This window comes from Nomia melanderi, chromosome 1 (genome assembly GCF_051020985.1).
Source record: "Nomia melanderi isolate GNS246 chromosome 1, iyNomMela1, whole genome shotgun sequence".
NCBI classification, from domain to species: Eukaryota; Metazoa; Arthropoda; class Insecta; order Hymenoptera; family Halictidae; genus Nomia; species Nomia melanderi.
The window spans coordinates 2646211-2660359 of record NC_134999.1 but is presented as its reverse complement, the minus strand read 5'-3'; the positions used below and the strand labels follow the sequence as shown (position 1 = coordinate 2660359).

At 32.7% G+C, this 14149-nt stretch overlaps 1 protein-coding gene across 2 annotated transcripts in view; it reads right to left on the bottom strand.

Annotated features, from left to right (window-relative positions):
* The window catches only part of Moe (moesin), a 32609-nt gene that overhangs the window by 9115 nt on the left and 9345 nt on the right, over positions 1–14149 (bottom strand). Inside the window, exon 3 of one of the 2 annotated variants that reach the window (XM_031994055.2) lies at positions 5788–5823. The exons of the other annotated variant lie outside the window; for it this stretch is intronic. Within the exon in view, the coding sequence (XP_031849915.1) occupies positions 5788–5823 (36 nt within the window). The remainder of the gene's footprint in view (positions 1–5787; positions 5824–14149) is intronic. 2 annotated transcript variants of the gene reach the window in all.

Genomic DNA, 14149 nt, shown 5'->3' with positions numbered 1-14149 from the left:
GTGTTTACTATTTACGTGATTACAGTATTTGCTGTTTAATGTTCCAAGGCTTGGAATATCGTAAAAAATTTCTTTCCATTCATAGCGTACTTTATTATAACACGTTGATATAACCCAACAGTGATTCATCCTTTCATAGACTAATAAAGGGTTTTATGGATAGAGTTTCCTACATAAGATCCCACTGGCCGCTGTTATTCAATAATTAATTATGTTCTGTTTGTTGTCAAATGATCCACCATTGCTCATCATAAAATAATCAACAAAGAACTTGTAAGTGTCATGGTTCATCTACCGTCAGCGTATTACTTCCAATGAAAACAGATAACGTAAATAAAAAAAATAAGAAAAAAAAGTCTCTTAAAGATATAAAGAATCAATCGAATTTTCTTGGAGATGGATTAAAAATATTCAGTAGAAATGATTTTCTTTGTATACCTGAAATTTTGACTTTAACCCGATGAGAAATTGAAGAATAGATTTTTCGGTGCACTTTATTGTGTAACAAAAAGAAATTACACTAACATGATACATGAAACAATCCAAAAAATATATTTCTTAAGCATTTTACGCACAAATAGAAATATTTATTTTCTCGAAAAAGAGCTTCAACCGAAAAAATATCATTTTTTATGGTAACTGTGAATAAATATACCGAAAAATTTGGTTTTTTACACTAAAACCAAACGGTCAAGTGAACTGTATTCTACTTTCTTATACGAATTATAAGAGTACATTTATTAAACTTCATAAAGTTCATTTATACTTTAATGAATCTGTATTTTTCCGATAATTGTTAAAGTAGATTTTTTATTTTACCTTATTTAGCAATTTAAATTTGATTTATTTTTAAAAGAGCTACAGGCAATAATCATGGCTACCCTATAATTGGCCAAGACAAGTGTAGCTAAAAACTAGAGGAAATCTCCAGTAAACCTTTTTGTTGCAAGGCTATATTGACAAAACAACGTCAATTAACTCATCAGGGACGACGACCAATTTCCTGTTTCTTTCTGTTCAGCTTAGGGTGCACAACGTTATAGATGTTACCATAGTCTCTCGATAATTGAAACTTTAAAAAAAATTTTGAAAAGTGTTTAAATGATTGAAGGATTGTTCAAAATCTCATTTCTTCACAACTTCATCACGATTTTGAATTTTTATTGCGAAATGACACGAAGAATTGGATAAATAGTTATTTATACATTAAAGTAAGAACTACAATAAGTATCCTAAAATTCTTTCAAATTCTTAGATTTTACAACGATGAAAAATTGAGGCAAACTATAAAACATACATAGAGGGTAAAAAAAATCTTTAAAAATTATAATTATATTAATGTATTATATTTCTTATTTCGCAATTATTGAAATTTTAAATACCTTAAGTACGCGAAATGATTTTGAAAATAAACAATTTCACTGGAATACTATAACATCTGAATATCTAAAGGAATTGAAAACAAACCAGGTAAAAGCACCAGTAATTTACCTGGTATCAGTAGTTGACCACCTTCCAGGAAAATGTAAAAAATAAGGATTTTAAAAGTAATAATCTCTCAATAACGGCGTGATATACTGCATCGTCTACCGACCCAACTCCGAAACGCTTTTACCTGAATTATTCTTTTATTGATGTTGATTGTATGCCTCCAATTTCTAACATGGACTAACTTCTTTTCATTGTATTTGCCGTTTTGCCTGTAATTTGTCATAATCGTCACAAATAAATAATATTAAAGTAATCATCTTTAGCGTTTTTGGTTTTTCTGTAAGCGGTCAACTGCTAACCAACATATGGTCAATTACTAGTTTTCTCGTTTTAAAGAATCGTTAACTTCCGACGCAAGTATTCTATATTCAAAAATGTCTATAAAATTTGGGTCATATGACTGTTTCGAAAAAGTTCGCTTTGTTATATAATGTAAGAAGTTCAAACAGCATTTTCACGCATAGAGTCTTTCTATTTAATAAAGAAATAAGCATTTACTATTATTCACGCAAAACATTTTTCTTAACTGACCAACTATTGGTACTTTTACCTTTATCGTCACTATCTTTAGAAGGATTACATATCAATTATATTAAATGCTCGGTAGTTTCAGCGTTAATAACACATCTCCCGAGTGAATTCTGCCCAACACTGGTCTTCGGTAATTCCATAGTCATGACACGTGTCCTAGCGAACATGGGACCGTGTTCACCGACACGGAAGTGTCAATCTGAACTCTGGACGCGCTGACGTCGCCTTGACCGCAGCTGACATCTCGGTTCAATGCCAGTATCACGGTTTTTCATAACATTATTGGTACCTGTGCACGGTTGCATAATGTCATGGACGCAACAGGCCAACGATTAAAAAAGAACGAAAAACAAAAACCTCGAAATGAATGACAGCGGTGGTCGAATGGGTAGGGCGGGGGTGGGGGACGGTTTATGGAGGCTGCAGATGCAACAGGCGTGCGAATTTCATGAGACACGTGATGGACAGTCGTTGCTCTTAACTTGTTGAGCCTGACACGTGTCAGGTTAACCCTTTGTGACCAAGCGTTTGCAGCTTGCGAACACTGAATTTTTCTATTATTTCTCGAATTTTCAATGTGATTTCAATCTGCAAACATGATGTTGAATTAAGGTTCGGCGGTGGAGAAAATTAGTAACGTTTTCTTGAACTACCTTTTTTAATTATTTTAGTATACATCTTCGAATGTATTAATTTTAATCAGTTTTGTTATTGCGTCATGCGTGGAAAGTGTTTGCGAAATGGCAACAATAGCTAAAATGGAAGTTTAATGAGAAAAATAGAAAATCATTCTTAAATGTTTCTATTAAGTATTCATTTCCTATTAGGAATTCCTATTAAGAATCCATTTCAATTAAGTATTCATTATGTGTTATTACAGTATTTCAAACTTTCTTTCAAAGAGATCTCTTTTCGAAGAGATTTTCATGATTTAAGAGCTACGTATCACAAAGGGTTAATAGTAGGTGACTCTTGGAATCGGTGAACTAGAACTACCGGATGGTCAAAATAACCAATTTCTGCATACTTCTTTTGAATCTGTGGAAAAGTTAACAGATGCTTCTCTGAGAAATTACTACAAAAATTAATTTAGTAGTGAGCAAACTGAATTATAAATAAATCGAAAACTGAATGGATGCTCTGTTAGAGTTTCCCTAGAAAAATTGGAAAAAGTCCGTTTGACTACCTGGTAGTTCTAGTGTTAACAAGTTGCCCGCCACTAGTATTTTGAGCGTTTTGTGTAACATTACTTATCACATCACAACAATATATTCACATATTCATAATTTGATATCATATCTCTTAACACTTAGGGAACCGCCTAAAAAAGACTATGACTATAACCTATCTCGTTAACTTCAATTAAACTAATTTAACTGATTTTATTAAAGGTTTTGTTTTATAAAAGCAAGAAAAGTATTTGACGAATTACCAATAAACCAAATTCAAGAGTTACCAGATAAGGAAACAAAAAATGAACAAAATAAAAGGCAATACGTTGCTAAGGGAAAACTGGAGATTTCCCTATTTGGATGGTTAAATATTAAGTTACACTATTATTTAGCTAACTATATAACTAAATATTTTAATTAGTCATCATTTTTCTTCTTGTAATTGTTTTCAAGAAATTTATACTATCTGGTCATCGATGGACATCGTGGCGGTCAACGTGATAAATATATATTAAATATTTATCAATTAATATTATTATTATAAATATTTAATATATTAATTAATACGTGTTGGTCTATTGTGCGCTACAGCAAAGGTGTTTTGTAAATTGTAATGCTGAACGTAGATAATCTTGATATGTTTCTGATCTATTGGCGAGGATGGATGATGCTTTTCCTTTTTGTTATTTACATTTGGCGTGCTACGTTAACTCTTAAATGTATTTTGCCCTTTAACTTTTCAAGGCTCGAATAAGATATGATATGATGTAAAAGGCCGAACAATGTAAGATACAAGTTGCACATACGATTTGGAAAATTAATTAACCTTACACATGGCTGGACTCGTCATTCATATTCTGTATATGGTAATTTTGTTTTTCTTTTGATGTTATTAGAAGGACTGCTTCCCTATTTTAATTTTATTGTAATTTTCATGGTTTACGGTGGAATTTGCACTAATTCTTTTATTATTTAACGTTTGAATAGACGATTATAATTGTGTAACGTTGAAATTCTTTATTATTTATCGAAATATAACTCGAAAATGTTCTATTATGTATAATCTATGGACAAATTAACTGTTTCATGTGTTTTCGTTGAGAAAAATTGATTATGCACGATTCAATTGCATATTTTAAATAAGAAAACTTCAATCGAGGGGAAGCTTTCTTTATTAGGTTATTACTTGTAACAACTTTTGGATACTTTTGGAATTGAGATCAGAATTATAATTTGTTTTGTTTAAAAAGATTTCTATCTGAAATCTAATTTACCAACAAACGGTCAGATATGCATTTAAGAGTTAATCAAGATGATTGATGATTTTGTTGTCAACAAAAAAAATAATGTAAACAAAAAACCTCATTTAAAACAAAACTTACTTAACCCTTTATAGTTTACTGCTGTATATAGTACACCAATAGCATCGAACGATCCAGTCCAGTCCCTACAGTTACGAACACTCTGAATTTTCATTTTCCAAATTAAAGATTCAATTTCTCAATTAAAAAAGAAATACATTATCATCCTTAATGATCATAGCAATTAATGTAATCTACAATTTACAAATACGACATTTTAATTTATTCGATAAGAAACAATTGTAATTTATCTTAATCCCTACTTCACAGATAACTGCCTCTTATTTCTAGTAGCATCTTTTAAACAGAGACAATAATTCATAACTATCGAATTTACCGATAATTATCATTAGGAACATTTTCATCAAACGAGTCCTATAATGTATTTCTACAAAAATATTTTTTAAATATTTAATCACTGTATACATGTGCAACAAAACTAAAACCAAAAATTCCAGTGAATTGTTCTTCAAATGTTAACAATGTTATAAAATGAAATTAATAGAAAAGAAATTTGTTTCGAGTCTCGATCAATCTCTCATTAACAGGAATACTGTCCTATAAAGGGTTAATATGACTAGAACACGAATAAAAATATTGAATGACAGTGGAAAGAAAACATTACAAACGTTAATTCTTTCTAATTAACAAACACCAACTAAATATGTATCAATTCTTCGTGAAACAAAAGTGATTATCATTATTATAGATGTACGATGAAAAGCAGTTAATTGCAGTGTTCGGCTTGGATTTTTGTGAGCGCCGAGATAATGATCCTCGATTAATATTTAATCCACGAATTAAATGTCTTCCGCATATGGAACTGACTAATGGATAATACCACAAGATTCGGTTAGTTTCTCGCACGATGTCCTCAACTGCAGTTGAGAACAACACGACGTGCATTTTCTAGAATGCACACGTGGTAACACTGAATTCTTCGTGGGCTCACGAAGAATGCGAAGTGTTAATCAGTTAGTAATAGATACTATAAAATTCATGTCCCCGTTTACTATTCGATCAACAAACAATTCGATTCACACGTCAAATAAAAGAACTAATTCGCTGTTATTCGTTGTCAGTAACGAAAAGATATTTTTTTAATCACGTAAGACTCATTTCAAAGCAAGTGTTTCAAAAGTTTTAGTTCGAGGATTGAAATCCAGACGCTAGGATGCGATTTCTCGGTTCACGTCTACGGGTTAGAAAATTTTTTAATTACGTTCCCTTACGTTCCAGAATTTCATTCGAAGGCCGCATGGAGCTACCTGCAATTATTTGCCAATACCATCACATTGCTGCTTTTTTATGGGATCCACGATCGAATACGTCGGAAATGAGATTGATGGGGGACAATTAGAACGATTCAAAATAAAATGCATTTAAAAAACAATTTAACCCTTTGCGCAATAATTTAACATTTGACATAGGAAAATTGTAAAATTCGATGTTTAATACCAAATCTGATATAATGTGATGAGACATAGAGTATTACGATAAAATAGTTCTATCCCTTGATTCGCGTATTATTTCTATTTAGTACAATCACAGATTTAATCAATGTTTAATTGGAAAATTATGAATATCAGAAAGTTACTATTGTTCTCCCCATTTTTTCAATAATTTTTAGAGGATAAGTCCCAAATCAATTCATTATCGACAACATATCGATGTCGTTTTTAATGGACTTAGTTTATTCAAATATATTGTGCATTAAGGGGATACTACTTTGAGTGAAACTTGAGAATCAATTTCAAGTACAATGTTTCATTTTATTTCTCTTTTTCTTCTCTTTTAAATGGTGATTCTAATTGTATTTCAATGGTGACATAATATCACAGTGAGTTCCTGTTAAACTGGTTCCACATTTCCAAAACACGTCGCTCTATTGTGGATAAATAAATGGCACCGTAGAAACGTACTACAAGGACGCCTACAAATCATGCCAGTTGTACGACTCGAAAACATGGAATTAGAAGAGAAATATACGTAAACAATTGGATACTTACGCATTATACGGACTACCTTCGTTTTTAAGAAACAAAATATTAATAATAATACTATTGATAATGGTACTAATGATAATAATAATAATAATAGTACATTAATAAAGTGTTATAATATTAAGTAAATACTAACTCAGACCTAACCCAAATGACTGACCAACGCAACATTCAATTAGGAAATAAAGGTGGTCCGTATAATACGCAAGTACCAACAGTTGATTACTTACAATTGTTGCAATGCAACAAGAAACGATCGTTTAAATACTAAATAATATAGGATAATGTATGAAGGCTAAAATCATCGAAGATAAAAAATCAGGAAATATATGATTATTCAATTTCACAGAAACGATATCATTTTAATGACTCAATGATATTACCCAACAATGTTTACTGTTTCCGTGCACTGCAACGTTTAATAAGTAATTTCTGTAGATTCTCCAACATTGAAGGCTAATTTATAAACTGTTCTCCGTTAACTTCGATTTTTGGAAAATTTAATTTTGAACATAATATCAACGTTAATTTTCAAAATTAAAAATAATTTATTCGTTAACCATACAAGAATAATTTATTCGTTAAGCATTCAGATTTGATGTTCGATTGCGAAAACAAAATGAATAATTCCACGAGATACAAAGAGCCATTAGTAATCCTCAACGTCAACGATCGCTAGGAGTCCCCCTTAACGTAACGCAGCCATTTCATACATGCAATTACATTAGCTAACTTCATCGTCACATGTATTGCTCGCGAGTTATATAATTCTAAGAAACAATAAGTTAAACGCGATATTCCGTTATTGTGTGTTTAAAATATCCCTATCTCGTGCTGAATATATCTTAAACGTAATGGATACAAACGGATGACTGTTCTTATATTGCTTTGTAAAGTTTTTCTATTATAAATGATTGACAAGCAACAGATGCGAAACAAGCTAATAAAGTTACAAGGTTGAAATAGCTACGTTACATTAACACTAGAACTGCCAAGCTGTTAAATTGACTGTTCTGCTTTTTTATTTAATAATAATTATAATTTACTTAAAAAATTATTTAAATATATTTAATCGTTTATAACGTTATAAGCAATATATAATTGTATTTATGGAATCATTTGCCAATAATGATTACTTTCAATAACAATTATTTTTGCAAATAACTTTAAAAGTTTGAAATTAATTTACTCAAAAATCGAGAGTAACGTAGAAAAACGAAATTTTAGATTCATTTTCAATACACGAAAATCTACATTAATAACCAACGATTTTTATTTGAAAAGGATAAACTGCAAACTTGTAAAGATCTTTAGGTCCAGAGATCCCAAACGATAGTGCAAGCATCGAACTTCAATTCGGCAGAAGTTCGTCCAAATCGAGAACAGTTTAATGTTGAAATACTACAGATTAACCCCTTGTCCTATGATTTCTTTCGCGTCTGTGCTTGATAAAACTACGTTCGTTTAAAATGATTAACGTCTACTTTGAAGGTTAAAGATTGATACTAGACAAGCAATACTTCATTTATACGAAACAGAAGTAGGAAACATTTAGATTTATTGAATTCAATTGATAATTTTTATTCGAAGCCTGACTCGGTATTATAGAAGAAGGGGTTAACGAGATTGTTATGCTACACCTCACGTCCCGAGCTCGTTCGCAATTATTGCAAACATGATTTCCATTAACGCGAATCTTGGAGAACCACGTTATTATTGAACGTGCCAAGACAACGGGAAACGCGGGAAATGGTACTTGTGCAAACCTGCTCGTTAAGCTGATTCGACACGTGGCTACTTACCCTAGACAAGAACGAATGTCCAGTCTTCCAGTTGTTAGTATTACGGTTAGCATGCGTTCAAATAATGAAGATATATTGGTGTTGAATTATGCGATTAAAGTAATTTGAATGCAAATCATTCATTCTTCATAAGGCATTCAGATAAAGCGATAAGAACTGAACAGTTCGTGAGATGCTCGAATAAGGTGTCTATCACAATTAATTAGAAAAAAAACGCTTAAACATTACAAAATTTGACTTTAAACATTTGCAAGTACATCGCCTAGTCAGGAACACATTAAAACGGTGTCTCTGTCAAGAAAATTGCTCGAAGGTATCGTTCTGACCATTTTGTAGATCACTTCGTCCTGGTTGCAACAGCAGAAAAACTGCATTTGCAAGCATTTAATACAACTGAAGCTTATTCGAAATAAATCACGAACTGATCGTTTTTATTTTTTCATTTTTTCACGAAGAATGACAAGAAAATGTCTTGTATGCAAAAAGAGACGCAAGTCTCCGTATAACATAATTGTGTAACTGTGAAATTCACATGCGTCACTGTGGGTACATGCGAGAAAAAGTATCGTTTTCGTATTATTAGTCGACATTTTTATCTAATTACAAGTGGGAAAGAGGTAAAGACTTATTTTCGTTCCGTGAATCACCCTGTACGTCGGCAACGCCGCGTCTGATAACAGTCGACGCGAAAACCGATCTACAATAGTAGTTCCATAACGTAATGAGAACTTCGAAAATCATCTCGCAAAGAAATTCATCTTCGATAACGATTGTTCGAATTTCCGTTACTTGCACAGCAGCCTCAATCGTTCTTGCGCATTCCTATGTTAATAAAGACGTTAAGAAAATATCTTTCGCCGGCTTGTACAAAAAAGCATCGCTACAAAAGAAATATTAACATACGAGGAATCGCGTGTATTAAGTTCCTCCTGGAGTATCGTTCCGTTGAAGGAATTACCATAATTTAATTTCAAACACTTTTAATACCTCGCCGTTATACAATTAAGGAATTTTAATCTTGCAATTAAAATCTCCGTCGTTGCGTAAGGACGATAGGCGAAGATTTTAATTCTCGTCCGTTTCTTAAAATATCCTGAATAATCTCATACCGTCCATTCCGCGGTCGTTAAAGTGGCTGTAACCCCCGATGGACCGAACGAGGAAAAGAAATATCCGCGTTTCATGCGCGCTGGTAGTGTAGGCAACGCCTAGCCGCGCGCCAACTTCAGACTATCAAGACGACGACCTTGCAATACGGCCCGATAACATAAATAGCTTATAACATCACCGGACGACCGCGGTGAGGAGAAAAAGGGTACAGAGGAAACGTCGAAAAACTACCTGCGACTCACGGAATAACGCCTGCTAATTGCTTCGAGTCTAGCACACGCGTTACGTAATAATCCACAGTTCACAGGTAACAACACCTGTGCAGGTTGCTTCTCCGATCCACCGTCTACGTGGAGGTTTTCATACGGCAGATCGACGATTACGAAATATTTTTATCTGATCTTTCATCGTGAACTCGTCGTGATCTACCCATTCAGTTGGTTTTGATTCAGCCTGTTGGAGACGTTGATTCGATTGATCTTCAAGCGACCTTTATTTTGGTCCGTTGGAAGCTTATCGTTCGTTCTAGTAGGTCGGCTGAAAAATCTTGTCCTATTTTTGTTAGGAGACTTTAATAGACTTTAATACTAGAACAATTGCACCCGCCAAAATGTCGGATTCCAGTTTTTTTATTTCCCAGTTACTGATATCTTAACCCTTTACAACTGTCTTAACACTTTTCATCAACTAGGAAAATGTTTCGACTATTTCTCATAAAAATAAAAAACTTGTATCGTTCATTTGTTTACAATAATTATTAGTGTATCGTAATACAAACTCCACTTTGAAAAGTAAAACAACTCAATCTTTCAGCCAATTCAGAATATTCAAATGAAAATCTCTTATGCCTCGTGGAACTATTTTTTATGACTCTGCTAAGTTAGATTTGTCAAATGATCTGACAAAGCTCTGTCGCAGGTCTGAAATGATAAATTACTGAAACGAGAACATAATTTCATGTCCGATAATCGGTTACTCGCGAGATCTCCACTTTTACGGTGAATAAATTAAGAAGTGGAGCGCGTCCGGCAAGGTCACAGAACGATAAAAGACGGTTGCCATTAGGATAAAAGTGAACGGTGGACGCTTTTCTCGTTTCCTTAAATGGCGTCTGCTGTAATGAGTCATCCCGCGTTATTTTCATGCAATTGACGTAACACACGCGACCGGAGCCGTTAATAAAACAACATGGCGCCGCGGTACAATGTGCTCCGAGTGCGCTCGTCTCCGTTTCTTTTTCCCCTTATTAGGCTCTAACGTATGAAACGCTCGTTTCAATTGAAACGGACGCGCGTTCTTGGTTACGGTGAAGCGACTTCGCTGATGAAAGTACGCGTCACTGATATCGAGGCATTTCAACCGACAGACAGAAGATTCTTACGTCTGACCAAGAATTTAAAATTAGCCCATTTTCACTCCAGCGGCGACCATCAATCGTCATTTGATTTTAATATAGCAACAGTATAAATTGTGACATTTAAAGTGACTACATTTCAATGTTTATCTTTATTTTTATTTCTGTTCTCGGTAAAAAAGTTCATCGATTTGTTCGTTTACCTTTATCTTATATTCAATTATTTGGTTGTCAATTGTAATGTCAATTCTAATTTATTTGCTGCATCCCTACATATTTTCGAAACGTTAGCGTATAATTGTCTAATTTTAGAAAATTAATGTTAAGAACATCAATGTTAAAAATATAAATATAATATTAACGTATTCGCAACTGCTGGTGTAAATTCGCGTTTTCTCAAATATAATAATTTTCAATACATTTTATTCTTTTGCTCTTTTCCATTTGTGACTTCTTTAACAAAAAGCTCTTCATTTCAAACGACAGATCACTACAAGACTAATATTTCTAAATATTTTGTTCCTCAATTTATGTTGGGTATCTTCTTAAGTTGATTTAAAAAAATGTGATCTATATTTCATCAGAAAACTTTAAGTTTTTCTGGTGAAAAATTTCTGAAATGCAAAGGATTAAATTTGTCAGAGTTACCAACGATGAATCATTTTGTGACAGTTTAGCTATTGGAAAAGTTGAAATCAGCCACTGAAAAGTTGTTTGATGGACATTGTGTCATGAAAGATATTTTTCACATAGTAAGATCCAGTCCATGAATAGAGTCACCACCACTGAAGTACAGTAGAACATCGACTGTTCGATATAATTGGACGATCAGGAGTCTAAAGAAATGAAAGCTTGAGAAAACATGTTTTAAAGCATGTAAACATATCTGTTTTAACCAGTTAACTGCGTTTGACGAGTATACACGTTATCTTAAAGCTTGAAATGATACTAACGATCAATTATTTATTTTTTCAGATAAACACGTAATTCTTCTTTATTTCTAAAATATACTCTACACGCTTCATTTCTTTATTTTATTGTGCTCAAAACAAGAGAGATTTTAAACTAAATTCCACTGTTAACAGGTTAAGGCAAGTTTTAAACATGCGAAATTTGGTCGTATGTATTTTGAGGTACAATCTAAGAAACCAAATTACTGGGTTTCAGCTTAATTTCTTGTTCATTAATAATTTAGTAGAACAAGAAAAGAATTTGGTACTTATTCTGTGTCCACGTTTACTCTAAAGGCTAAAAATTGATAATAGGCAATTAATACTTGATTTATATAAAAAATAAATACATAACATTTAGATTTGTCAAATTCAGTTTAAAATTTCCTTCATGAGTCTGACACGATCTTATAAGAGAAGGGGTTAAACAGGTCTCTAGACAATTGAGATCTCAGAAAATAGCGACTCGGTTAATCGAGGTCCTACTGTACTGAACTGTGAACGACTGTACGACGTGTTCGTGTAACTACAATTGACGAAACCATTATGAACACAGGATCTACTGGTGGGCAACGTATCTTAGCTAATAAAAATCTTCCCGGATCACACAGCCCACATGTGATCACGTCATCATAACAGAAAGTCTGTCCAGTGGCCATTGTGCCGTGAATTCATGAATGTCAATTCATTACGACACCGCGGTGCTTAACCGAATAAAGTGCAATAGAATAAAAATTCGAACAATTTTTAACACTGATTCCGATGTTGAACTTGTGTTTAACTAAATTTTTATCTATAATGTTTCATCTAACTGTATCACATGAAATATTTTCAATCGTACTTCGACTCACAAGAAAATATTTTTCTCCGATGTTCTTTTTCCTGTCTTAATGGAATGTTATATTTTTCCTTAAAACTCGATCAACATGTTAGTAACGAATTTCAGAAACCTTTCAATGACCTTGAAATTGTTCAATTCGTTTTAAAAGTAGATAAACAGTGTCATCATGCAAGCAATTCATTTGAAAAATAGATGAGCTTAATCTATTGGCACAACTCCGTCAAATTGATTACACAGATGCATTTGTTTACATTACATAGTACAAGGACAAACGACATTGCGAATCAGGGTTTTTTTATATTCATTACTTATTTCCTATATTATGTACGCCACACGATATTTGAAAATCATAGCAACTCTGACAGGTATGAAATCATACATCTGACATTTTCTTCTTGTGACTGTGTATGCAATTCTAAAGTGTCAGAGCACTTGCAAAAATTAATTTTGCTAAATAAATATATTGCAATTTTCAAAAAATTCTCAATTCATTCTCAAAATATAAGGCGTGTGTGTGTCTTACGCTGTTACATTTTTTATAACAACTTAAGATTGTGCATTTATTGCAAATATAAATCGTCATGGAGTCACTAATTAATATAATTTTACAAGTTTAAATTAAGGCAGATTTCATTTTCAGTGACACAAGCCTTAAATATTGGGTCATTCCATAAATAATGTGATTTTTCATATTTCTATTTTTAAAAATAAAATGTGTCTCACCGCATTATTTATAGAATTTAGGATAGATCATACAACTATTCTTGATCACATAAAGATGAGTAAAGTAAAGAAATTTAATAATGTGTGCCATATGAATGAAACGAAGAAGTAGTAACAACAACGGATAGCAATTTGTTCAGGTCCAACATTAACCTGCGGCGGAAAATAACGTTTATATAACAATGAAAGGTTTTGCAACGATTAACATATGAAAAGACCAAAAAATAAACGTCGAAAGCATCGTTGAATCCGCAATAGATGGCTTCTAATGATGAATAACAGTAAGAGTTACTCATTCTATCTTTAAATACTAGAGAATCAATCACTTCAAAGAAGCATTACTAAAAGTTAAACGAAATGCATCAGAACCTGAGAAAAAAGGACCAGAATCGATAAATTGATAAAAACTATCACTTTTTAAACTTCTACACCATTTTCTAAAGTAAAGAGGCTTTTTTATCAAAACAACTTCGAAGGTGTTGCCAGTTCTATAACCCAAGAGTTTGTCCAGATGAAATAGACAATCTTGTAACTCGTCGAGAGAAATTATGAACTACAATCGAAGCATACAGGGAGGACCACGAAGCGTCATCATCTTAGATTATTCTGCTGCTACTGGTTCAATTGGAAATTTTGTTAGCTAAAATAACATGGTTCAAAGAAAGCTTTAAGATGATTCTACCAAATTTTTTGTCAACCCTTTTTTTCCAGAGATATCAAGGTCACCTTCAGTTTTTTTTACAGATAAACCTACAATTTTTGTATACCCATCTTCTAGGGAATACTGAGACGAATTCGACAATCATCATAA